Raw genomic sequence first — 27103 nt, forward strand, 5'->3', positions numbered from 1 at the left:
TTTTTACTTGAACAATGGGTCAAATTACTATTTGAAAGGTTTGCGTTATTTCTGCCTTTATTGAATACAAACGATCAAACAGGCATAGAATTAACAGTTCATTACAATATAAACATGACTGCCCAAAACACATATACGATAAAATTAATAACGTAATTAAGAAGTGAAATAAACAAATCGTGAGTAAGTACTAATAAAATGTTTATGAAAAATAAAATGTCGTAAGATACAGTGTTCTATAAAAGTGTGGGAGGGATTGCATGAAATACAGCCTGCAACTTCTGGTTCACTTTTACTGCTCTAATTTGCATCATTTTCAACCACAGCAGACAGTTGTTTTCAGGGGGAAAAGCCCCCTAAAAGACCCCACTGTACATCATACAGAAGAATGACAAAGTTACTAACTAGCTGGTGAACATAGTGGTGCATAGTAGAGCTAAATATATACATATTGGTTTTCTTCTTTACTCTGCTTATATGGTTATAATTTTACTTTGTAAATTGTAGCACATCTCTCTGGTGGATCTCAGTTTGAGATGGTCGGTGCAGTATCACCAATTTTTCAGTAAAATATTTCCAAATTAAGTTGAAATATAAGACCACACCATTTTTTTTAGCTCATCACAAGTCTACATGACTATCATATTATGACAGCTATTTGCATTTTACATCTGCCACCTGACGTGAGGGTTAAAGTTTAGGGTGTGGGTTCTGCTCACAGGGTCTGCTACATCTCTGCCAAGGAAAATGTGTAGTCTTCTGCCTGCACGAACACCTGAAAGGCGTCACAGAGGGCAGTAAAATCCCTAAACTCACATACAGCGCCGGGAATTAGCTGCCCGCAAATGTTGCCTGATTAAAAAGTCCTAAATTTTGCTCTGAAAGTATTGCTCGGGTTGACACATTAGAGTTGCTTGATATTAAACCGATAAACCGTCCAGAATATATTCCAATACTTTATTAATAGTATCTGGGCCTTATTCATTTGATTTGTCGAAATGTACTCGTGACTCGTTGTGTTTACGTGTGCATACTTCTGCAGGCGGCTCCTCAGCAACTCTATTCTGCCATATTGGCACCAAGTCATATTCTTGGCACAGTCAACCGGAGTTAGCAGGTAAAACTTTTAACAAAATACTAAACTTTGTAGACATTATCCTCTATTTAGAGCTTTTATGTCGTTGTTACGCCTCTCACTCTCAAGTGCATTTTATTTTTAGCATTAAGAAGCAGATGGTAAAAATGTCCGAAGTTGCCCGTGTCAGATTGCTAGCCAGCCGGTTAAGTTACCTGAGGTTGAAGTTAGTTTGACAGATTTGACAGCAGGTAAATATTGACAACAAGTTACGCTGCTGTCCATTTGCAATGCGTTGTTTTGATTTAGGCACAAATTCTCCTTAACTCCTTATCAAATAATTGATAAGGAGTTAAGTTTTTAAAACTGCTGATTTAGTCTCTCTTAGTCAAAAACAGAGAGCACTAATAACAACAACCACCTCATTGTTGCAGCTGAGATGATCCACAGCCTGTTCCTGATTAATCACTCGGGAGACATCTTCCTGGAGAAACACTGGAAGAGTGTCATCAGCCGGAGTGTGTGTGATTACTTTTTCGAGGTGAAGGAGAAGGCAGTGGACCCGGAGAATGTGCCCCCTGTCCTGCAGACCCCACACCACTATCTCATCTCCATATACAGGGACAAGCTCTTCTTCCTGTCTGTCATCCAGACTGAAGTCCCTCCACTGTTTGTCATTGAGTTCCTGCACAGAGTGGCAGACACAATTCAGGTTTGATTAAACTCTGTTCATTTTGCCAGATAGATGTCAGACATATTTGTTTCTGTTCAGACTTAGTGTCCTGTGTAAGCAGGTTGTGTCTAGATGTAGTTTACATGGATTGTGGTTCACATTTCACATGAGATTGTGATCAGATTTCACCTCCCTGAACTAAATTTAATGGGAAATTGTAGTTGGTGCTGTAGACAAAGAAAATGCACATTTGCTCTTGACAACCCAGCTAGAGAGGAAAATGCTGTGCTTATTTTGTAGCTTGAGAACTTTTTTGAGAACGTTTCTCAGCCGTATCCCAGTATTTGCAAGGTTTGTTGTGTTATACACACACTTTGACAAGGCAGTCCAAATGTGGGAACAGATCCCAGTTTGTCCTCATTATACCTTGGTCAAACTGAGTAGCTGCAGGCTGTCTATCATGTTTTTATGGTGCATGTTTTTAATCACCCAAGATGCATTTTAGTGTCGAGTGTGAACAGGAGCTGTGGCCTTACTTCCATACTACACACTAATTCTGAGCCATTTGTAGTGTGTTCATGCTGGAAAAGTGGCAACATTATGTAGCTTAAAAAGTCATTATACAAACTAAAAAATGCTTAATTGTTGAGTGTGCTGTTGTTGTACAGTATTTTCCCCATAATGCAATGCACAAAGGAAATGGAGAAGCTATTCACAACCACAACATGTTAAAACTAATTGCAGATGGTTTCACTTTGTGAAGTTAAGTGGCCGTCAAAGCTGCAGTTTGATTGATCCGTGCGTGCAAGTATTGCATAATTTACTTTTAGTACAATGGTTAAGTATGTTTATTTCTTACTCACAAAAACAATATACTAAAACATTTAGTATATTTTACATATTCTAAGCAAATAGTATGTAGTATGGAACTGGGACACAGCTAGGGTCTAATGGAAAAGAGGTGAAAAGGGTACTTTTTAAGAGAACCGACAAATCCACGCAGATTTTCTGCGGCAAGCTTTTTTTTTTGCATACGTCAGTCTAGTGTTTGCTTTAGTGTAACAGGTATTTTTGTTTACAGGACTACTTTGGAGAGTGCTCAGAAGGTATAATAAAGGACAATGTGGTGACAGTGTACGAGCTGTTGGAAGAGATGTTGGACAATGGGTTTCCATTAGCGACGGAGTCCAATGTCCTCAAAGAGATGATCAGGCCTCCCACCATCCTGCGATCAGTTGTCAATACGCTCACAGGTAAACATATAGAGGTCACTCTTACTTTGGTGTTAAAGGTTCGTCTAAACTGTACAACCTTCTGTCTACTTATCTCTAAACCAACTAAAATCTGCAATGTTTATGTGTACATTGATGTGTTTGCCTTTGTTTTTGTGTGTTTCCCAGGAGGTAGTAACGTTGGAGATACGTTGCCAACAGGTCAATTGTCCAATATCCCATGGAGGCGGGCTGGTGTTAAATACACTAATAATGAGGCATATTTTGATGTGATAGAGGAAATAGATGTGATTCTGGACAAATCAGGTACAAACAACCCCTTGTTTGATCACCAGTCTTTTCTTCTTCCTGAAAGATTATATAATTGGATCTTGTTACTCTTTAAACATGCCACCCCCTTTAATCTTTCTTATTCAGGTACGACAGTATTTGCAGAGATCCAGGGTGTAATTGAAGCCTGTGTGAAGCTCACTGGGATGCCTGACCTGACTCTGTCCTTTATGGTGGGTTAATTTCCTCTCAGTGCCGTGTTTTTCTGCTTCTGGTCTGTCAAAGTGTAAAATTCACTCATCGTTGATGTTTTTGATGACAGAATCCTCGTCTTCTCGACGACGTGAGTTTCCACCCGTGTGTGCGGTTTAAGCGCTGGGAGTCGGAGCGTGTCCTCTCCTTCATCCCGCCAGACGGAAACTTCACACTCATGAACTACCATGTCAGCTCTCAAAAGTAAGCACAGAATCTATACAGAAATCTGTCAGTTTATGTATGAATAATCAGCAGGTATGAATTTGGTGTAGCGTAAATATGTGATCTGGTAATCAACATCTTCTAGCAACAATAAAATCTTTGTCCTGTTATTTTCTTTGGGTTTCAGTGTGGAGGAGTGGAATGAAATTCTGGTTTTATTTCCCAATAAGGATTCACAATCCACACTGTGTTAACACAAGCTGGTTGCTGTCTGCCTGCCAAGCTGTTTATTGTCATCGTAGTCAATTCTGCCTGTTTCCTTCCTCAGTCTCGTGGCCATTCCAGTGTACGTGAAGCAGAACATCAGTTTCTTTGAGACGGGACCTTGTGGTCGCCTAGACATCACAATCGGACCCAAGCAGACCATGGGGAAGACGGTGGAGGCCTTGATGGTCACTATCCACATGCCTAAAGCTGTGCTCAGTGTCAACCTCACAGCCACACAGGGAAACTACACCTACGACCTTGCTACCAAGGTAACCAACCATTGACAAGGCTGTCCTAAGCAGTAATACAGTAGGTCTGTGTTAAATGAGAGGTTAGAACGCCTTCCACTTTTGAATGTGGGCCTTTTTATCCAATCAGTGTCCATCATACTGTTCAGTTTTTATTGATTTTGTCAAATGCTTCACAACAAAGCTGCTTATATCTTACCTGCCTTTTTCATATGAATTATCCTCTCTATACTGACATGTCTCATTACAAAATTAGTAATGTCAAAGACATACTTATGTACTAGAGTTTTTTTGTACATAGTCATGCAAGACTTAAGTAGCTCTACAGTGAAACAATTGGTGTAATTGTGACCAGAACAAAACAAAAGATAAAAAGCATTTTGTTTTACTGTCCTTACTCGGAGCATGTTTGTTTTGGCAGGTGTTGGTTTGGGACATAGGGAAACTGAACCCCCAGAAGCTTCCTAACTTGCGAGGCAGTCTGAGTATGCAGGCAGGAGCCCCCAAACCTGAAGATAACCCCTCACTCAACATTGACCTGAAGATTCAGCAGCTGGCCATTTCAGGTAGTCCTCGCTACATGATCTCTTATTAATCTTTGAACTGAACCAAGTTAAAAGTCCAAAAATGTAACTAGTCAGTCCTTTTAGCCCCATTCTTTCTCTCCACCTTTTGTTGTTGAGAAAGTTAATGGTTATGGTAGCAGTAATGCAGTGTTCGCCGGCCCGTGATGGTGTTCAGTTTGAAATTTGTCAGAGTTGATGTAGTTGATTGCTCACTTTGCTTCTCTCCCATCTGTACAGGTCTTAAGGTGAATCGTCTTGACATGTACGGAGAGAAGTACAAGCCGTTTAAAGGGGTCAAATATGTGACTAAAGCGGGGAAATTCCAAGTGCGAACCTGAGAGATGACTGTCAAACCCAAAGGTCAACAATCCAATGTGCCAAATAGGGGGCAAGGTTACCTCCCCCCTGAATCAGCTCTCCAATAAGTCTTACATATGCTCTGGCTCATTGTTGTTAATGAACAGTTTTGTATTCTAACAGTTATTTATTATATGTTTGGCATTACATATATATGACTGGATGTATTTGTGACCCATAAAGGGAAGCCTTAATAATTGAAGTACTATTAGTTTATATCCAGTTTAAATGTGCTGCATTGTATGGACCATTCCTCTTTCCTTTTGGACTATTTCTGAATATTTTTTTCCTGTCTAATGCCTTCTGAGTGTTGCCTAAGGGGAATATTTCGTTTTGAAAAGAGACACTCGCAGCTCACCACCTTGCTCCTCACTACTTCAACACACCTATACAATCTTAATTGCATGTTGCCTGATAGTAAGCAGCCCTGCCTTTGAAAACCTTTTTACATAGTATAAGGTAGCAAATTTTATAGTTATATATATATATATATATATATATATATAAATATGTTTATTTTTGAAAAATATAATGTTGTGTCTACTTCAGAGTAGCTGCAGTGTGTCTTGAGGCAGGTATTTTTGCACACATTTGCTCATTTGTAATGGTAAGTTAAGGTGCTTTTATAGCACACTACAGCACAAATTGCATTTTTGAAGGCCTGAGTGAGGTATATCTTAAAAATATATCTTGTATATCTAAGGTACATAGTTTGACTTGGGGGGGGTGTACAACTATCTGAAGAGGCCTAGATACGAGCTAGTGATTCAGGCAGTCTTTTGGGAACAGTGTAAAAAGCACTCAGAAACCTACAAGATGCTCGCATAATCTTGAATGCAACTTCTTAACTCAGCACAGCATTTGCACAATCAATTGTCCACTTGGAAAATACTACTTAAAGCTCCTGTATGTAGTTGAATCTGTATTTCAGTGTATAAGATGTCAATAAATGCTTTAAAATTCTGTGTTCCTGTGTGCTTTTTTTAGCCATGCTATCAGAATAAAAGGGATGGCACTCTTGGCCTGTCGATTGGTAGGTCCACCAGTGTGGGCCAGACTGAAATATCTCAACAACAATTGAATGGATTGCCATGAAATGTGAACAGATGATAAACATGGTAAACATACATGTTAAACTTCAGCATGCTAGCATTGTCATTGAGCGCTTGTTAGCATACTGACATTAGCATTTAACTTAAGGCATCGCTGTGCCTTATTACAGCCTCACAGAGCTGCTAGCATGGCTGTAGACTCTTGTATTGAATACACTGAATATTATGGAAGCAAATAAGGGTCATTAATATTTTGAGACTGTGAAATGATGTTGACTAATAATATCACAGCCTGCAGTTGTATATCACCTTTTGTGTGGATATGGAATTTGCATGCACGTATCTGAATGTGTGAATTTGTTAAAAAAAAAAAAATTCTCACAAATTCAAGTTTGTGAATGTGTAATAAAGTTTTGCAGCTGTAGAAATATTTAGTGCATGTGTGAAAAAGTATTGAGCACTATTTTTATTTTATTTTTTACAAATTCACACATTCAGATACGTGCATGCATTTTTTTTAACATCCACACAAAAGGTGATATACATCTGCAGGCTGTGAAGTTATTTGTAAACATAATTTTCACAAGCCCAAAATATTAATGACCCTTTTTGCTTCCATAGAATATTTAAGTATCGCTCCCCTACAAAACTCACTCATTTTATGTTGTGGTACCAATGACAAGCAAATTAAGAGGCTGACTAAAGTCATCATTATCTAGAGAGATGGAGGTCTGCTCTGGAAAACAGAGGAATGAAGCTTAGCCGCAGTAAGACAGAATACATGTGTGTCAATGAGAGGGACCCAGGTGGAACGGTGAGGTTACAGGGAGCAGAGGTGAAGAAGGTGCAGGACTTTAAGTACTTAGGGTCAACGGGTTGCAGGTTGGAACAAGTGGAGAAAAGTGTCAGGTGTGTTGTGTGATAAAAGAGTATCAGCAAGAATGAAAGGAAAGGTGTTCAAGACGGTGGTGAGACCAGCGATGTTGTACAGCTTAGAGACAGTGGCACTGAAGACAAGACAAGGGGCAGAGCTGGAGGTAGCAGAGCTTAAGATGTTGAGGTTCTCTTTGGGAGTGATGAGGATGGACAGGATCAGGAATGAGTACATCAGAGAGACAGCTCATGTTAGATGTTTCAGAGATAAAGTCAGAGAGGCCAGATTGAGGTGGTTTGGACATGTTCAGAGGAGAGACTGTGAATATATTGGTAGAAGGATGCTGAGGTTGGAGCTGCCAGGCAGGAGGTCTAGAGGAAGACCAAAGAGGAGATTTATGGATGTAGTGAGAGAGGACATGAAGTTAATTGGTGTGAGTGAAGAGGATGCAGAGGACAGGGTTAGATGGAGGCACATGATTCGCTGTGGCGACCCCTGAAAGGGAACAGCCGAAAGGAAAAGAAGAAGACTAAAGTCATCATTATAGTCTTTTATTCTTCCAAGGCACAGCAGATGTGTTGGCAGGGCTAGAAGCTATCAGAATACATTCAGGGTGTGAATGAACACATCACACAGAAGTACACCCTGTGGCTCTCAGTGAGGGGTCACTGACTGCTACATGCTCAGTAGGCCCAAATAAAGATGAAAATGCGCTTAACATTCTGTGCTGCTGTTTGAGAGCTCTGGCCATCATGGGGACGGCTCACTAATACTGTTTAAGTGAAGAGGCTTCACACATATACACAGGCACACACACATGTACAGATTCTCCATTTAACAGTTACATTTGCACCACCATTGTAAAAAATATGTAATAAAACTTGATGAAATACTGTTTAGCGAATGAAAATATGCATTCACTGATTTTATTGCATGTAATATTTCGTTACCAATCACGATTCCTTAAATGGCTGTGTAATTATTCCAGACACTCCTTTTAAACATTTTTTCAAAATTTAAACCTAAAACCAAAAAAAAACTAGACCGCTAGACTGGCATCAGTGACTAATATCACATAAAAAAAAGTTGTTTTTGTTCTCAAACCACCGGGGTCGTCTAGAAAATCTGTGTTAAAATAATACGTCAGCGCATTCAGAGTGGGACTACTGAGCTCTAAATGAACGTCTAAAATCATTGGTTTTGATTAATTTTGAAAAAAATCCAAACAGTTCAACTGTTACAGAGATAGTACAGAAAGTAAGCACTACAATTAGTTAAAAATGCAGAAAACATCCTCTCTTGTTTGCTAAAAAAACAGACCTTAAAAAGTACTTCAGGGTCTCTAAAGAAAATGGTCTGTCTTGTTTGTAATAACCTGGATTTTATTTGTTATGAACTTTATGAAGCTTACTGTAATGTAAAACAAATCCTTTGGCATTGTTCACTGTGCAAGTTAAATAAAGTTAACACAAAAAATTCAAAACACACATTAAAAACATGTCATCTCACTCATTCTGCAGCTGTCAAGTGAAAACCTCTTATTTATTAAGTATCTTCCTGCAATCAACAAAAAACCTGCCTTTTTATTGACCGCCACACTTTTTTTTTCAAATTATACAATCACTTTTGAAACTGTATCATTTGCCTATAAATCATAAAACTTTTAATCCAGAAAACCTTTTACTTCTTCAAGTAACATCACCGGACAGTGGCGATGATGCGTTACCTTTGAATTCATAGATCTTCAGTTAAGAACAGTGTTATTACTAAAAGTAAACATGAAGAGAGGAGAGCTCATCAGCCCACACAAAACTCCACACTTTAGTGTCAAACTCAGTGTATAAAGCTCATAGCTGAGTGTTGTCCATAAAACAAATAATTACTGTATATACAATAGACAATAAGAAACGAAGAAAAGTAAATTTCCTCTAGGAGATAAGTATCTTCATGTCATAATTTGCCTTTAGAAAATAGAAAACATTTTCATGCAAAAAATATATACCTGGAATTTGGATAAACTCTTGTAACACAACATACCAAAAATATATATTAAAAACGGCCTCCGGTTAGCCTGCGTGATTCCACAGTTACAGATAAAGAGAACTGGAGAGCAAAGCCAAACTCACGCTAATAAATGAAACCTGTTTGGTACCAAATCTAATAGTTCCTGGTAGACACAACCAAACTACACTGAAGAATGGGTCAAAATCACCTGCAGTTTCCTCTTTGAAGAAGTGCACATGTTTATCATACTCATATATGAGTATGCACATTGCTACTTTTACTCCAGGTGTGCGCTATTGGTGACAAGTTAAGAGTGTTACTAGTTTCAGTGACCAGGTTCGTTTATTGGTACCAGGGGGTCTTGCGCACCCAGCGAAGGGTGCATCCTGCATCTGTGCGGATCTTGATGGAGGCTGCCTCTGCTTCTCTGACAGTCTCCTTCACTGACTGCATCAGGTTCTGGGCGTTATGGACCAACATATCTGTGGCCTGGTCAGGGAAACATTTGGAAAAAGCAGTTAGGGACTGTGAAATAACAACAGAGAAGAGACAAAATGAAAACAAGTTCAGTGGTGGAAGAAGTATTCAGCAATTGTTGAAAATAACTACAGCAGGTACTTTTACTCAAGTACTGTACTATTTTGAGGTATTTTTACTTTACTTGAGTATTTCTATTTTCTGCAACTTTGTACTTGTATTTCCCTACAATTCAGAGGGAAATATTGTGCTTTTTACTCCACTACATTTATTTAGTACCTTTAGTCACTGGTTACTTTGCAGATTCAGATTAATAATACAAAATATAAGCAACAAATAAATTATGATGTGTTATTATTGGTTAAGGTGGAAAATTCACAAACTACCCAGCAGTATAGTAAGTAATTCAAATTAGTCCCACCATTACCAGCTGCACCATTAAAGTGATACACATTAATGCATCAATAAATATAATCTAATAATATAATATATATGATTCTGAAATGGGCCATTCGGAGTACTGAGTAATAAATATTTTGACTTTTGGTACTTTAAGTGTATTTTGATGCTAATACATTTGTACTTTTACTTAAGTAAAATTTTGAATGCAGGACTACTTAAGTAAAAGATGTGAGTACTTCTTCCACCACTGGTATTCAGATCCTTTACTTAAGTAAAAGTACCAATACATTAATGTAAAAATACTCCATTACAAGTAAAGGTCCTGCATTCAAATATCCTACTTAAGTAAAAGTACTGAAGTACTATTAGCAAAATGTACTTAAGGTAACAAAAGTAAAAGAAAAGTATCCCTTGTAACATATATTATCATGTATTACATTATTAGATTGTTAATACTGATGCATCTTGTAGCTGGTCGTAGAGCTAGTTTAACTACTTTATATACAGTTAGGTAGTTTAGTCCAGCTTAGGGGTCAGCCCCCTGTAACATCCCTTAATCCTGTCCATTGTGTTTCCTGTTTTATTTTGAAAGACTAGCCTCTCCTGTCATTTCAGTTCCTGCCCTCATGTCTCGCCTGCCCTTAATCACCCACACCTGCGCCCTATTACTTGCCCCTGGGTTCTCCCTCAGCCACCCCTTATATATACTTTGCCTTGTTTCTTTGATTATTGGATTTTTGCCTGTGCTTGTCGTGGATTGAGTTCCTGTGTATGACTGCCTGGCTCTTCAGTAAAGACTGCCTTTTGAACTTTACTCTGTGTACTGTGCTTTTCTCTGCTTCTGAGTCCCTGTTCTAACAAGAGTCATTACAACCCCTCCAAAGAGTCACAATATAAATCTGAGGGGTAGGAAAGAAGAAAAAACAAAACAATGTTCTGCTACACAAATTCATATTCACTTTGGACTTTTCTGTATTGTATAATTTGACCTCTTTGAGTCTCAAACTGTTATTTAAATGAAACCATCTGAGAAGTTTAAAGGGGAAAATGTCTCCTCTTTGGTGGAACTGCTAACAACTCATAGACATCTGACTCTTGACAAGGGGCTCCAACTAGACACTGCTTTTGTGTAAGGGGGCACAAGCCAAAAAGGTTGTGAGCCACAATATTTTATCAACTTATCATAGGTTTTTTTTTTTATGTGGAATCTTAATCTGAAAAGTAAGTAGTAACTACACCTGTTAAGTAAACAGAGTGGAGTAAAAAAACAACAACAATATCTCCCTCCCAAATGTAGTTGAGTAGAAGTATAAAGTAGCTTAAAATGGAAATATTCAAATCACGTATAAGTACCTGAAAAGTGTACTTGAGTAAATGTACTTTCCACCACTGCAAAGTATTAGGGATGCACTAATCCAATATGCCGGATCAGTATCTGCACCGATACTGACATGACAGATCCAGATTAAATACAGTTTCTTTGTCAATTGTATTATAAAATTTTGTGTTACATCAGTTACATTCATTCAGTCACAGCAGGCCGTCACCCCCAGTAAGTTTGGGAAAAAGAGAGTGCTGGTAATGAATTGGTACTTGGTATCGGGAGAGATAAATCTGGATCAGTGCATCCCTACAAGTTATGTGCACTTCTGTGAGTTTACCTGCTCTGATTCCTCTTCACTAATATTTGTTCGTCCCAGCATGGTGGCTTTGACAGTAGAGAGGATCTTCAGCTGAGTACTGATGGTAGGGATTCGTTCACACACCTTTCGACGGAGAAAAATATGTAAATTATATTCCCTAGAGGACTTTTCAGTATGTGTTTGTGTCTGTATGAGTTTGTCCTTACCTGTAGCAGATTAGTTCTGATGCGTCTGTCAGTGCACTGCTTGGCCACCTCTTTAGCCAGTCTCGTCACCTCATCTGAGGCCTTGGCGATGTCCTTAGCACACTGAATCAGTGCTCGTTTGTTCCCGCTTCCACCACGCACCAGTCGAGACATTTCTGCCATAAGCAGAGCCATCCGCTTGGCTGCTGCTATGATGTCATTACCCTGTGAAGAGGGGGGAGGGGGTAGAGGAAGAAGCAGTAGGAGCTGTGAGCAAGATACTGGAGAGGAGCATGGCTTTTTATAAGAGATGAGAATGCAATGGAAACATACTGTATGAGTCCATGTTTCCACACGTTTTCTGATTATACTGATGATCAAAACATAGGATACTGAAAATAGTGTTATCAAACACTAAATGAATGATAGTGCTTTGTATGAATGAATTGCTAAACAGGCACTAAATGTAAAAGCAGAAAGCTGCATGCAGTGACAGTGCAAGTTAGCATATATTATTCAACCCTCATGGAAGAAGATCATTCTTTAATGTATATGGGTAGTTCTTGAGAGAAACAGTGTTTCTCACCGTCTCCCTAACATCACAGTCAACCTGAGGTTAGTACCCATGAGGTGATGTTCACAGTGTTGGGGCGATCAGTGCACACCCTGAGACTAAGAAGCAGAAGCAGGTGATCATACCAGGCAAGCGGGCAGTCTAACGTCAAAACTATATCACCCAGAAGTCTTTGGGAAACTGTCGTCCTTGGCTTCACAGGTTGGCCAGACAACGAGTGACTGACAACAGCGATAACAGTGAGACACCATTTTACCTAATCACCTAAATATCAAAGTAATGGAGGGACGTGTGAAACCAGTACCAGTTTATCCATGTGGTGCAACAAACAAACTTGCCATTCCAACAATCCTTGACCTTTAGTACAACCTTAGCGTGGCATCAGCAAAACTGTGTGTGAACCATATCTGAGTGTGATGCAACAACAGCCACAGCTGGTTGGAGGTTTCCATGGTAGTGGCAGATGCAGCGCTCATCGTTTGCATAGCCGCAGTGACTGTCGGCTAGTACTCCAAAGGGTGTTTCTTTGTCCTGCTTTCCTTGTGCGGTGCACTTATCTGTCTGCATGCATGGATGTGTGTGTGTGTGGGGGGTCAAACAGTGATTTATGATCCTCCCAGCAGCTCAAAACACTGGGAGCCATTTAAAAAACTGAACCACTTCTGGTTATGTGTGCACTCATGTGCATGTACGTGCGCAGACCTTGCTGGACCACTTGCGCGCCTCCTGGTGGAGAGACTGGGCAGCTGCCAGAATGGGTTGATTGACAGGCTGGTTGGAGGGCATCATCAGCAGTTCTGGCTCATAGTCATCCTCACCATCAGTAAACTCATCTTCATCATCTACCTCCCTCTCCTCTACTGCCTCCTCATCCTCAGGCTGGGTGGGATGGGGTGTGGGGATTGTTGGTGGTGGTTGCAGGAGTAGGATCAATTGGGATGGGACGGAAAGGGAGGGAGGCAAAGAGGGTGGGTGGAGGAGGAGGAAAAAAGGAGGAATGTGGAGAAGAAGGGGAAAGCCAGGGATGGCAGGAGGGAAGGAAGCATATGAAAAGGAGGCATTTAGTACAGTAAGAGAGGCACTGGATGGAAGAACAGAGGACAGGGAGGAGGAGCGAATACAAGCACTGTGAAGGAACAGGGAGAGGGGAGGGCAAAACTGAACGCGGAAGCAAAGATGGGGAAAAAAGGGGAAAGAGGAGCTTGTTTGGGCAGGTAGCAGGTGGATGATGTACCTTACTCTGAGGCAGAGGCTGAGCTGACAGTTTGTAAAGCATTTGCACAATCAAACAAGGTCTAGCTGTAACCAAAACCAGAGGTTGGCATCCTTCTAGTGTATGTAGGAGTCTAGCAGTGTGCTGGGAAACTGAATGTGACCCCATGCCATTATAAGAGATATTTTGTGCCTGGTTTCCAAAGACACCCCTGATGCATAGATCATTAAACAGGTGTGAAAAAACTGGATCAGGAGCGCTAAGGAGAGGAAAACTATTATGAGCTTCACAAAGAGAGTGAGAGGGTATCATTCCTGGATAATCAATGGTTATTCACACAGAATAATTGCTCCTATTCACAGTTCCTCCACACAAAACACTTGGACACACACATGCAGAACACAGACACCAATTGGGGTAAATATACTGCAAATATACTGCACTTGTTCTCTACTTCTACAGATGATTCTTTTTATTATATTTACTTTGTGCATGTAAGTGTGTATGTGTAAGCCATTATCAACCTTACATGCCGACACCTCGAACAGATGACAGTTTCCAGTTTCCTCTGAAATTTGAATCGAGGCACTGATTTCCATATTTCAGCATCAATGTGATTTCAGGAAAACTTGATTTCAGGATATTCACAGATTATGAGAAGGCACAACTGACATTTTGTGATCACTTCAGTCACTTCTACTAACATGACATAGGGATATCTCTAACAAGCTAGCTTATTTTACCCAGAAGCTACTGATTTTGAAATTATACGCATTTGATGGGATGAATATGCAAACTGTATATTTCTGTGTGTGTGTGTGTGTGTGTGTGTGTTTGTGTGAACTGACCTTGCTGGACCACTTGCGGGCCTCATCATGTAGCTGCCTGGCGGCCACCATCATGGGCTCACTAAGCACCTCTCCAACCTTCTGCTCTGGGAACTCCTCATCCTTCTCTTCTGGAGGAGGGGGCCGAGGCGGGGGCACCTCGCCCTCTGGCAAGGGGGGCTTGGGTGGTGCCTGCTCATCACTAACCTGAAAAATATACACATAGACACACATATGTTCATATGTTACCTATAATTATGTAGTTCAGGAACAAAGGGGGAGGTGAGGGGTAGATATTCAGACAAGATCATATTTAAAGCACCTCTGTGTAGAATTTGAAAAATTATGACTTTTGCACCATCCAGTGGTTGTATCAAAAAAGACATAAGAAGTCTACAAATTGGAGCTTTAAAGAGCAGCCAGCATCACTGATGGGTGTGGTCAGAAATGTGCTCTGTTGCACCTGTAACCACACTCAACAGTGATGTCACGAGGTCCTGGAGTCAGCAAAGATACGATTTTCAGGGGGTGTTAAATTACTCTTTAAACTTGCGATACCATTTTGGTTTTGGTATAACCCCCTTGGCTATACTTTTGTCCCAATATTGCCACAACACATCCTGATGCCTAAATTGAATTATTTTCAGACTGAAAGTATGGGATACCCACTATTACTTATATTATAATTAAATCCCCTGATTAACTGTTTTTAAATATGAAGTATTTCTCTATAACATTAAATATTCAGGACTAATTTAACACTCAAAAACTCTAATCTCCTTCATCAGGACAGTGTGTGTGTGGTTTAATCAGATTTGAATGACAGTGCATATACACCCCAACAACTGTCATCAGATTTTGATCCAAATGTTGCTAAATCCTGATTGGTGCACAGGAGTATCATCCTGTAACATCATCTTTTTCCAACTGAGCCCCGCCCACTTCAAACCAGTGAAAAAAGCTCAGTCAAATACACAAATACAGAAATCTCTTATGTGAAATGACCAAATCAGTTCTAAATTTGGCAGAAAATAGTATGTTCAGGTATGCAGGGCCTTTAAAGGTTGTTGATCACTTGGTAAAACAGGCCTGTGGTTTGAGGTCTTTGTCTTAATCTTTTATGTAATCTTCCACAGTATGCACTCAGCAACACCCAGCTTCACATTTACAATTACACCTGAGGGCTGCCCACTCTAACCCGTTTTCTGCTGTAGGACACTGAGCAGCTCCACTGGAGCAGTTGGCAGTTGAAGGTCACTGCAACCAAAGCTGAATTTTACTTTCCCCATCTGTATTAATGCATTAATTCTGTGGTGGTAGGGAAGTGGTGGGCCATTCAAAGGTTTACAGTGGATAATACAGTGGAAATATGTGTGTTTGAATGTGCTTACATGGAGCTGGTCCAGGTCAGGTGGTGGAGGAGGGAAGTCAGGCTCCTGCGGTTGGAAGGCTTCTCTAACTTTTCCGACTGAAGCCAGGATCCTCAGACAGGAGTCCAAATAGGCCTTTTGCAGAGCTGTGGAGGAGAGGGGGAAGCATAAAGAGAGATAATAACGTGAAATGAACCTGTGTCATAAAGTATCTTGAACATGTGTTTGCATTGTGTATTCCTGTACCTTTGTCTTGTATGTTCCCAGCCACTGCCTTAGCATCCATCACCATGGGTGAGATGGTGTGTGAGAGGATGTCTGACGCATGTTTCACGGTGTCTCTGAACCGCGGATCTTCAGAGTTCTCCACTTCCCTCTTAGCCACCAACAGGACCCGATTAGCTCGTCTTGCTATGCTTGTTGCCCCGGCAACAAGCATTTGGGGCTGAACATTTGCCATGGCAACTCTGCACTTATCGATGTCTTTCTTTATAGCCTCCTCAGAAGCATCTAACAGAGATTTGGTGTCGATGGCCTCATCCACCAGACCTGAGGTCACAGAGAGACACACGAACACACAAACACACACAGATCAACCTCTGAATCCTATCTCAGTTGCAGTATGTTAATGTAGTTTGGGAAATCTATTTGTAACACAAGAAATGTTGAGAAAATCCTCACCAGTGAGTCTCTCCACATTGTCAATCCACTGGTTCTTCATGGTGTCAAAGTGCTCATACGCTGCTTTATTTCCAGGATTCTTCAACAAGATCCGAGCAGCAGAGGTTACCTGGGCATCAACAATTATGTCACATTCAGACTGTGTATGCCAGACTCTGACAGCTACATGTTTTAATCTGTGTATGCAATCATGCAATCAGGTACAACAACACAAACATTAGCACCTGTGGTGTGAGCTCCCTGGCATGTTTCACAGCAGCATGTATGCCCTCTACTGTGCTCTTATTGGCTGTTCCCACGGCAGCAGCCTTCTCTGCGGTCGCCCCCAGCCGACCTGCGTGGGCCTCGAAGTTCCCTGCGCGCTCTTCAAAAACCTACAACAAACATTAATGTTGGTATAGTCAAACTATAGATATAATCATCCTCTTTTACATCAGGATGGTGCAGAGTCAGTAGAAATTAGACTTAGAGGATTAATTGCTGTAACCATATTTGTAACCAGCAAAGATTTTTGTACGTTACTGACCTCCTCTCTGTTGGGGGCATCAGGGGGAGCAGTTGCAGCCACTGCCAGCAGTTTGATAGGGGTGGTGGTGTCGCTGAAAATGTCAGATACTTCCTGGGTCATCACCTCCTGCATGTGCTGCCTCAGGTCCTGGTAGAAGCAGAGAGTGTCGTAATCAGTCCACTAGGTGGAGCTCTGCACCAATACTTTCAATAATTATGAACATGCAAGCATCATATATACAAACCCAAGACTCCATGTTTTTTTATGCACTATTCGATCAGATGTAAATATTCTAGATGTCTTGTGCATATTTTGTATATTTGGAAATTTCACTTCACTATCATTTAAATGAACATTCTTCAAACAATGTTTGGCTGCACAACATGAGAATAACAGTGGAGTTTAAACCTGAGCTTTGATTCATTTAAAAATTAATGTGTGTTTGTGAGACTGTTGAGCTACCTTGAGGCTGTCCTGTAGTTGTGCGGCTATAGCTCGCGCATGAGGAGCCTCAGCCTCGCCCCTGCCGGCCATGTCTGCCAAAGATGTCATTAGAGCCTCTGTTCGGTCAGAGCGTCCAATCATATCCTGTCGATACGGGCCTAACAGGCCTCCTGCCAGCCTCCTCCCTTCTCCAACCATTCCTCTGATCGCTGCCTGACCTGGGGCCAGATACAGCAATTACAGGTCCTTATTTAGACACGGAGCATCCCTAAATTGCAACAGTGTTTTTGTTGGTAACATGGTAATAAGTACTAGGAATACAAGGGGTGAGAAATGACTGTGGTTCATATCATATCAATTCTTGTAAATTAGAGAAGAGGATGTATTTTGTGGTAAACGCTGATCTCATAAAGGAGATTCTAGGAAGTCATTATGTGATTAATATCTATAGTGTTTTGATATATCTTCTGAGAAAGCATATAGTGGGCAAGTACCTGTGTTCCACTGTAGTATCTCACACTCTGTTCCCAAAGGGAAGCATGCGAGCAAATAGGAAACAATCAAATGACGAAACAGTAATACAGCAACAGGCTTTAAAAATAATGCAATGCTTCCTGAATGACTAAGTCAAGTTAGTAATTCAGTGATTCATGCATGAGATACCTCATTGTGGGCATTTAAGTAATGGCATCAGTCACCAGCACAGTAATTTCTGTACCACATTCAGAAATGTTGAAAATTAACATTGAAATGAGACACTTTGCTACCCTCCTCCTCATGAACCACAAACACGTCACATCTTTCAGGATCCCATAACTGCAAAGAGTCCCACATGCTGCCATAACCACTTTCACACACTCTCCATCATCCACATAGGCTGACAAAAGGCACGGAAGGTCAGAGCATTTTTTTTTAAACTGAGCTACTACATCATCCCTCCCTGGAGCCGTCATCCAACCCCGCTCACCTACTCCTCTGTCATCCACTCCAGGGTTGCTCACCCAGCGGAGGGCCTGCTCCATTTTGCCCTCCAAGGTGACGGCAGGTTTGGCTGGTCTCATGTTGGCCACGGCCCGGTTTGTTTTGGACTGCAGGGTCAGCAGCGCTGCCCCAATCTGCTTTGCCAATGCACGAGCCTCTGGGCTGTCACCTTTACCCCTGAGACAGTAACAGATAGAGGGATGATTTGAGGGGGTCACAAAAAGGCATAAAAGCCACATAGTGTCTCACCATACCCCTGTTAGACACCATCTTAAAGGGAAATACCACTGTCAAAGGCTGATGCCACGTTTTTTTCAACATCAATTTTTGTCTTGTGTAGCCAGAAATAAAGACAAAAAGTTTATATCACTGGTTTGTACTGGGAGCATGTGTGTTTTTCACAGACATAAAGTGTTTGTCCAGGACAATTATTCTTCAAGGAAATATATAATGAGTTTCATTATTATTGACAGATCTAAGGCCAGAAGAATTAAATATTTATTATACAGTTCATTAGTTTGAAATATTAAATACTTTCTGCATGTAGTATTTATATTCAGGCCTCGTACAGTCAGTAAGATCATACAGTGTTTATAACTGCTATCTTTCCTAGACATGAATATATATGATGATCCCTAAAATCTTCCTGTGTACTAGCTCAGTCACATTGTTCTCCTTTTAAAGTTCAGATCCATAGTTTTTGTATGGATCATGATAACAGCCGGGTCATTTGGCTTACTTTTTGATGTATATCTCTGGTTTCCTTTTATGGTCAATACATGCAGTGGAGGTGGAGTACAGAAAATATATTCCTAATGGTGACTCATCTTGCCATGAATCACTAAACTACAGTACCAGTTAGTAAATGAACTGTTCTAAACCCAACAAACTCATCATCAGACTGCATCTGAAATTTATTTTAAATATGAAATTCAGTGGCATGAACTTTGAATTGAGTGTTATTTTCCTCTAAGATCTACCAAGTTATGATCCTCGAACTGTTATTGACCCTCTACACAAATACCATGACCCAATCACACCATATTCAAACAGAAACCTTATGGTAGGACTGATGCCCAGGGTTGACAGGCAACAACATATTTTCCAGGCAGGTAAAATATGCCAGCTATTGGTGACATGAGGTTGCAGTTTAAGCCTAGAAAAAGATGGACTAAGAATTATATTGTTATTATATTTTATATTATGCAAATTCACAAAATTCACAAAACATCATTGGTTATGGATGTGCGAGAAGAAGGAAAGCGTACTGTTTGCGTAGCTCTACAAGTCTGGCGGTGAGGCCTGCAATCTCACTGATGGAGCGCAGGATGTCATCCCTTTCTTTGCGGTCTTCACAGAGATCAGCGATGCGTTTGGCCTCTGCCAGTAGCGCTCTGATGTTCTCTTCCCCCTCAGGACCGCCGTTAGGATCAGCCAGCCAGGCCTAAAAATGCACATATATGACTTAGTTCTCATCTGATGAAATAAGCAACATAAATCTGTACAAAGACACCACAAGAGAGCTTCAAGGATGGGAAAAGGTCACTAAACATTGTATATGTTAATTAGCTGTTGCTCTTATCCAAATTAGCTATTAGCTAAATTATTCACTGAAAATGACACTCCACTTGCTTGGAAATCAAATAGAACAAGAGACAGGAGGTATCATTCACTGGGGCGAGGGTTAACATGGATTACTGTGTTATTGTTGTTTTATCTGACCTGTGCAGCGTCCAGCCTCCTGGCAATGGCCTGCTTGGCATTGATTAGAGCCTCCAATCTGCGGGCAGCACTGTCCACTTTGCCAAATAACAAGTCTAAGCCCTGTGAGCACTGGCCTGCACGCTGCACGCACCCTGGGGTCGGGCCCTGGCCTCTGTCATAAAAGAAAAACACACACGCAGCTGACACATGATGAGAAAATACATTACACAAACACAGGGAAGTAAAGAAAACAGTTTAGCTCACATGCTGTCACACAAACACACTACCTGGCTCGTAGATCTGCAATCTGGTCAGTCATTTGTCCCAGAGCCTTAGTGGTTGCCAGTATATCTTTCCTCTCCTTCCCAGCACACAGCTCTCCCACCTTACCAGCTTCATCCAGTATCACACGCAGGGCAACCTCACCGGGGTCTCCTGGGGACGAGGACACACCGCAGGATCATATTGTGGAATAACATTTAAAAAGCTGATTTAGTGTTTAGCAGAAAGCATAAAAAACACAATTACCTGGTTGTCCATGGGGGTCTTTGAGCCAGCTTTTAGCTTGTGCCATCTTCGATTCAATCAAAGCCAGAGATCTCCTCAAAGCCTCCATATCCTGAGGTAAAGAGAAAACACAGCATGGTGTATAGCTTTGTCAAGACAGCAGTGGGCTTTACATTATTGCATACTGTAAATACAGAGTTGTCAGTAATGACCATTGTAGTTTTTATTAATTAATTAATTGGTGTTCTAACAATAATATGCTAAAATAAACTCTGGGTTGCTAGGTTCTGAGCCCATATCAAAGGAAAAGGGTGGTATTATTTTATATTTTTCTTACTGTCAACAAAGTCCATGAAAACACCGAAACCCATAATTCCTGTCAAAGATGTAAATCTTTAACAATTGGTCACAAATACAGGCTGTAGATACATTAAAAAAGCTACATCATTTTTTAAAACAGCTGGGCACTGTAATGTTTAGCAAACTCTTCTCAAACACGAATAAATTGTGCTTTTGTTGGGGACTACTTTCAGCTGCAGATTAATACACATTTGCTGTGTATTTCCTTTAAGTAAATGATCCCAGAAATGTGTATTTTCATTAATAACAACACAAGCCTTTATGTTGTATTGTAAAGTGGGACCTATAACTGATATGCTGTTAAAAATAATAATTATTGATGATGAAGGGTAAAATGAGACATTTAAGGGAGGACAAAAACCTCAAATATAAAATACAAACTCTTGCTTTATAACAGGTGGAGAGAAAAAAAAGCCTTTTTCCAGCTCAGATGAGAATAAACTGCTTAAGTGGACGCTTCAATACAGCCCATCTATTATGGATGTGTCTGGACACCAACCAGCTTACTTCTATAATTCATGACCTTAGAGGAGGACAGTCATTGTGTGCCAGCGGTTCCCTCACACACACTGACAGCAAGCGCTTATCACAGCTTATACACAGAGAATGCGGTATGTCCACAGCAAACACACAAATATAAAGACACAAACAGACAGATCATTGTCTGAGGTAGCTGTGTGCAGATAAACATGCAGGGTTACAGGTTAGACTAGTGAAACAGATCTTAACTTTACCAGTAAATGATCTCATGGCACAGTCTCTAACTGATGTGAAAAAACATTTCCAAGAGAGTATATTCTGCCCAAAACAGCATCTTGTTGTGCTACTGACAGCTCTATCACACTATAAACATTAGCAGCACGAAAATGAAAATACCATGATTGAAGATGGATTGAATTTCTTAAGCAGGTTATAGTTAAAAAAAAGTTATTTAGCTCAAAAACTTAAATAACTGTCATCTGTTTCAAGCCTGTTGAATCAAATGGACATCTAGAGACAAACAGATGCGCATATAACAATATAGTGATGAAGTATGTGTACTGAACATCATCAAGTCAGCTAACAGTCAGTGGACTAAAACACATGACACACTTACTGTTAAATCAGCATGACAGATACAGTATGTAAGCATGAGGACATATTTCCTTCTTTCTCTCTCTCTCTCACACACACACACACACACACACTTGCATGCTGGAAACTGCACAGGGGGAGAGAAACAGACTTACCTTCTACAGGGAGGAAAAGAATGGAGGAGGAAGGTAAAGAAAGAAAAGAAAAAGAAAAACCAGGAGTTATACTACCGAGCAAAAATAAAAATGGAGACAGAAAGTAAAAAGTGAATTCTTTGGAGATGCTCTCTGCACACAGAGGGATGTGTGGATAGAGTGTGTGGCTATGTGTGTGCAAACAGGCAAAGCAAAAAGTGATTATCTGATTCAGGTATGTGGGGATTTTTTAAAAGTTGTTTTTTGGGGGTTTAGGGTATAAAATGAAGAAAATCAGAATTCAAATGTGCAGCACAGGTCCTACCTTATTGGCCCAGGCGTCTTCGTCCCACGTGGTGAGCTGTAAGACTCTTATGATCTCGTTGATTTCAGTGCTCATCTTTTCAAAGGTGAATCTTCTGTTTCTCTCTGCCTCCTCAACGCCAGCACCTTGACTGCTCTTGGTTGCGACAAAAATCTTTATAGCTGAGGACAGAAATATAAGCATTTATGATTACAGTCATACAAGTGCACATGCGCCAACGTGCATGCTGCCTGTTTCCGTAGCTCTGTCTTGTCATCTTACTAAAGAGTTTCCCCTCGGGGATCAATAAAGTATTTCTAATTCTGATTCTGAAGAGAATATATTCATCACAAAAGATATGAAACTGTTTATTAAAGCAGCTATTTGTAGCAGTGGGTTTGTCAGAGCATTTTCACTGAAAACGGCTGAATGTTGCAGCCAAAAATGTGAGGGTGAACCAAAACAGTAAAGTTGCAGCTGGAAAACAAAAACCGTGAGCTGAAAGATGCTAAACCGCTCCGTAGAGTTGAGGGGAACTGCAGAGTCAGGTGATAATTACCTGCAGGTTCATCACTACCAGCGACCTCTTTCCCAAGTAGTCATGTTATCCATTATTAATACAAAAATATTGATTATAGCCACTTTAAGTTGTAAAATGGTTTGTGATCTCTCAAGACCAAATTATTTGTCCAAAGTTCTTTGTTATTACATCCATATTGAACATGCATGTTTAAATGTACAGCTTGCAAAAGCTGTGACAGTGTTTCTTCTTTGCTGGTTCAGTATACCGTATGAGAGAGAGAAGCTAGTGGGCGATGTGTGTGTGTGTGTAGTCAGTCTGACATCCCCAGCAACTAATGACTGTAATTATCAGCGTTGCTATAACAACTGTTGGATATTCAGTGATCCCCCCCCCCCCAGACACAGTCACACATACACACCTGATATAAGAACAGGCAGCACCTCTTTGACAGTGTTCATGGAGCTGACTAGCATCTGTCTGTGTTCTTGGTGCGTCAGCTCTTGCTGCCTTTCCTCAATCATCTTTGACATTTTGGTCATCCCTGAGGAAAAAAAAGAAAAATGGGGGAGAATTTATTGTCCTGTGAAAGTTAGAGGTTACCAAAATCAAAGCAACCAGCAGAGTTGCAAAGTGTGTAGATAGCAATAATGGTAGTGACCTTGAGTTTGCCGTTAGCATCACAGTTTTAACTATGCCCGAACAATCAAGAGGCTGGGGGCATCCTGTATTCACCAACTGAGTAGATCCAACACATCCAAACAGATCAGTACTTCATGAACGACTGATCCGGTACAATGACAGCATCAGTCAAGTGTTAGAAAACCTTGGCATGAGATTTCCTCCAGCTCATTATGCCACAGTGCACTGACAACACAATTGACCTTTTACCTCTGATGATAAATAGCCTGTTTATGGTCCTGCTCTCCTGCCAGTGAAAAGACTCTGATCCTTAATCATAGCATCTTAGTGTCAGAGGAGCAGTCAGTAGTTAATTTATTTTTTTATCAGGACAGATGGATCTTTAATCCAGAAAATAGTCTAAAACACAGGTTGATGTTTTAGTGGTGGCCGTTATAAAACATCCCCACCAATGCCAAATTGTGTGGTGCATTTGAGATAACCTTTTTGTCTAAATTATTAAAACAACAGTAATAATCTTCAGTCTAATCTACAATTTACTGAATGTATAAGAATTGTAATAAAGAACCAGTTGCTCAAAGGACTGATGTTAACAAATACTATGCTTAACTCAAGTTGTCCTCAAGCCTCAGTGTTTATTTTCAATCAATTAATCTGCTGATTATTTGCTTCATGATTTGGTCTATAAATTGTAAGAAAACTGTGCAAAATGTCCTTCTCAAGTCCAAGGTTTAAATTGCTTGTTTTGTCTGACCAGCAGTCTTAAACCTAAAGATATTCAGTTCACTATCACATAAAACAAAGAAAAGCAGCAAATTCTCACAATTTAGAAACAGGAACCGAGGAATGTTTGGCAGTTTGGCTTGAAAAATAATATAATGATTTTTTGACTAATTGTTTGACTATTGCTGCAGCACTGTTGTGCTTCCTTAAAATAGACATTTTCACTGCAGATTAACTGTAACAGCCCATTTGATTTTGGCTGAAAACTAAATAGGATTTCTGTATGTACTTTGAGGCCACTTATTGCCCTGCTTGGATTGGTAGCAGTAAAACATACCTGTTTTTAATGTGGAGGTTGCTTGCCACATCCCTGTTTGATTCTGGCTGAGGACCGGTTGTTGTTGCATGCTCCCTCTCTCCCCATATTTCCACTTTTTCTATTATTAACTATTGAATAAAGGCATAAATGCCCCAAAAATAATCTTTAAATATTCTTTGGTTAATGAATATGCCTAAAATGTATATGCTCAAATACATTTTGGATGGGGGCTCTTTTAATAGGACTCTGTGTTTTTAAAAAAAAGAAGCTCCTGCTGACCTGGTCCCAGGTTCTTGGTGTAAGTGATGAGGTCCTCCATGGTCTCCACCACCTCAGCTACTGTCAGATACTCTAGGATACCTTTACACACGCGAATTATCTTACGCACCTACGACACAACACATATATAATCACAAGCAAATGAATCACATGAATACAGGCATAAAACAAACAAAATTCAATGTGTGCATGAGTTTTTTTTTAGACAGTGTTGAAGTTAACCAGTTGTTTGTGTGGTGTCTTTGTGTGTGTGTGTGTGTGTGTGTGTGTGTGTGTGTGTGTGTGTACAGTCTTGTGATGTATGTCTTGTGACTGTGAGAAGTTGCTCTTTCAAAAATTAGGCTAGTGATGATACATGGTGAGCATTATCACGTGCCCAATGTGACTCCACTTATGGAGCTGCCATCAAACATTCAAAACACACACACACACACACGTCATGCAGGCTGGTACATACCATATCCTCACACACACATATGCACAGAGCCAGTCACACACACAAACACACATCCTGAGTTATGACAGAGGGAAGTCATTTGATCTCAGTGATTAGATCTGACTGCATTTGAGACTCCATTACAGACTTGCTCCAAGCGGAGCTCCTCCTTTGTACAGCTATATAAAGCTTTATTTCCCTGAAAGATACCACACCTCTGAAGTAAGAGTGATTCTCAGGACACACATAAGGAGGCAAACACAAACACACACACACCTCGGCTTCATCAAAGGTGAGGAGCAGGTCGGAGGTTCCAGACAGTATCCCTCTGGATCCATCGATCAGGTAATCGCGTGCAGGAACAGAGTATGGATCTGCCTTTAGCATCTGAGCCGCCTGGACGAGCTTGGAGCTTGAGTTCTCCACCCTGAAAAAACACAGCTGGTTTAAGACGAGCATACAGTACATTTACCAATAACAGGAATGTATTGCATTGTAAATCAAATAGACCAGAAGAAAACTGCCACTTGGTTAAAGAAGCTGCTCTCCTGGTAAGAGATGGAAGGCCTACAAGGCTTACAAGGTGTTACAAGGTGCACACATAGGGAAGTGTGTTGTGCACCAAATTTGACGAGATTTTTAGTTTAGTTCTGCATTCGAAAGATCTCCTCCATATAAATAGCACAAAAAGCTTTGAATGCCGTGTAATTTAATCTGGGATTCAGAGTTTGTTTTGTTTGAAATAATGTAATCTTTAATACTTTAATCTGCCAATTTCTCATTAACAATGCTTTGGGCAGAAGTTGATGAATTTTAAGAGCACTTGAATAAAGCCAAGTTTCTCCTCTTTCTGACCCCCATTGGTCAGGGTATTGATGGCTGCTGGTTCATCTATATTTAGGCTGGTTCGCATTCCCACACGCCCCCTCCTAAGCCCTGTGAGTGAGATTTATGGTGTAATGCCCTGTGTATGTGCGAGTGGGCCTGAGAGCAGTGTGTGGATCTGCTTTAGGTCTGGAACCTTTTTCTTAAAATTGAAAAATTAATTGGAAATTGAAAAACAAGCAACAACAGAAAAGAAAATCAGGGAGAGAGCAAACTGGAATTGCACAGTAAAAACATTAACATATACACAAATGCAACACATACAGGCAAGCAAACACAGCCTGATGTCTAAGTCCAAGGATTGCTGAGTAGCAGCTCTCAGCCGGCACCCAGAGTTCATGTCAGCTCTTTGGATGCAAGCTGGAAAACAGCCTCTCAGCAGTCTGGATGCTGGAGCTGGACAAGTCACCCGGGCTCAGCCTCAGAAGTGGCTCTTTGTTGCAGCTGGGAACGCAGCCACGTTTCCTAACATTAAATCGGCTGGAATCCTCTTTTTAACAAGTTCTCTGTCTGCTGAGATAAAGTGGATCATATCCATAATTTTGTCTCTGGGTATTTCTGTGAGTGACTGTGGATGAGAGAGGGACAGAGGAAAGAATACAAAGAAGCGAGAGCAGTGCTTCAGAGACAGACTTACTTAATGAATGCAGGAGGCATGTCTCTCTTCATCACCTGGTCCTCAGTGGTTTGAACTGTCTCCTTTCCCACCTGCAACACACGGATGGACCATTTATTTTATTATCATTAGCTGCAGCAAGACAGGAAATAGTATTCAAGTGAGCACTATTAATAGTCTGAAGGGTGAACGGGTGTGTATCAATTCACACCTATTTCAAACATGCATGCATGTCATATCTTTCAAACTTCGAAGGGAAG

The 27103-nt window shown here is 40.6% G+C and overlaps 2 protein-coding genes across 13 annotated transcripts in view; one reads left to right on the forward strand and one right to left on the reverse strand.

Moving 5' to 3' along the window:
- Window positions 1-849: 849 nt before the first annotated feature.
- ap3m1 (adaptor related protein complex 3 subunit mu 1) lies at window positions 850-6068 on the forward strand. Of its 2 annotated transcripts, none has more exons than XM_044214391.1 (9): window positions 850-1117; window positions 1510-1787; window positions 2830-3001; window positions 3149-3286; window positions 3398-3483; window positions 3573-3706; window positions 3996-4203; window positions 4604-4748; window positions 4986-6068. In XM_044214391.1, exons 2-9 carry the CDS (start codon window positions 1515-1517, stop codon window positions 5084-5086), a joined length of 1257 nt encoding a protein of 418 aa, XP_044070326.1. In that variant the 5' UTR covers window positions 850-1117; window positions 1510-1514; the 3' UTR covers window positions 5087-6068. The 2 variants fall into 2 exon arrangements, with proteins under 2 accessions (XP_044070326.1, XP_044070327.1); XM_044214392.1 differs by lacking the exon at window positions 850-1117 and adding an exon at window positions 1183-1326.
- A 1498-nt stretch (window positions 6069-7566) lies between these two features.
- Window positions 7567-27103, reverse strand: part of LOC122884585 (vinculin-like) — a 30656-nt gene continuing 11119 nt past the window's right edge. The window contains exons 2-25 of one of the 11 annotated variants that reach the window (XM_044214681.1): window positions 26865-26935; window positions 25619-25769; window positions 24907-25015; window positions 23365-23487; window positions 22445-22605; window positions 22141-22143; window positions 20573-20663; window positions 20332-20479; window positions 20063-20216; window positions 19609-19784; window positions 19398-19496; window positions 18327-18517; window positions 17854-17880; window positions 17378-17577; window positions 16934-17062; window positions 16632-16781; window positions 16408-16516; window positions 15973-16275; window positions 15748-15872; window positions 14378-14563; window positions 13019-13195; window positions 11764-11967; window positions 11576-11680; window positions 7567-9524 (exon numbers count right to left, since the gene is read on the reverse strand). In XM_044214681.1, the coding sequence (XP_044070616.1) occupies window positions 9378-9524; window positions 11576-11680; window positions 11764-11967; window positions 13019-13195; window positions 14378-14563; window positions 15748-15872; window positions 15973-16275; window positions 16408-16516; window positions 16632-16781; window positions 16934-17062; window positions 17378-17577; window positions 17854-17880; window positions 18327-18517; window positions 19398-19496; window positions 19609-19784; window positions 20063-20216; window positions 20332-20479; window positions 20573-20663; window positions 22141-22143; window positions 22445-22605; window positions 23365-23487; window positions 24907-25015; window positions 25619-25769; window positions 26865-26935 (3339 nt within the window). In that variant the 3' untranslated portion in view covers window positions 7567-9377. The remainder of the gene's footprint in view (window positions 9525-11575; window positions 11681-11763; window positions 11968-13018; window positions 13196-14377; window positions 14564-15747; window positions 15873-15972; window positions 16276-16407; window positions 16517-16631; window positions 16782-16933; window positions 17063-17377; window positions 17578-17853; window positions 17881-18326; window positions 18518-19397; window positions 19497-19608; window positions 19785-20062; window positions 20217-20331; window positions 20480-20572; window positions 20664-22140; window positions 22144-22444; window positions 22606-23364; window positions 23488-24906; window positions 25016-25618; window positions 25770-26864; window positions 26936-27103) is intronic. The other 10 variants (XM_044214689.1, XM_044214682.1, XM_044214683.1 and 7 more) reach the window with 10 other exon arrangements.

The sequence above is a fragment of the Siniperca chuatsi genome, linkage group LG11, assembly GCF_020085105.1.
Source record: "Siniperca chuatsi isolate FFG_IHB_CAS linkage group LG11, ASM2008510v1, whole genome shotgun sequence".
In the NCBI taxonomy this organism is placed as follows: domain Eukaryota; kingdom Metazoa; phylum Chordata; class Actinopteri; order Centrarchiformes; family Sinipercidae; genus Siniperca; species Siniperca chuatsi.

Excerpts from the sequence above, each read along its gene's own strand:
- ap3m1 (XM_044214391.1), top strand. The coding sequence starts at position 1,515 with ATGATCCACAGCCTGTTCCTGATTAATCACTCGGGAGACATCTTCCTG. Across the intron at positions 4,204-4,603 it reads CCTACGACCTTGCTACCAAG|GTGTTGGTTTGGGACATAGG; the intron begins GTAACCAACCAT and ends TTGTTTTGGCAG. Across the intron at positions 4,749-4,985 it reads TCAGCAGCTGGCCATTTCAG|GTCTTAAGGTGAATCGTCTT; the intron begins GTAGTCCTCGCT and ends CCATCTGTACAG.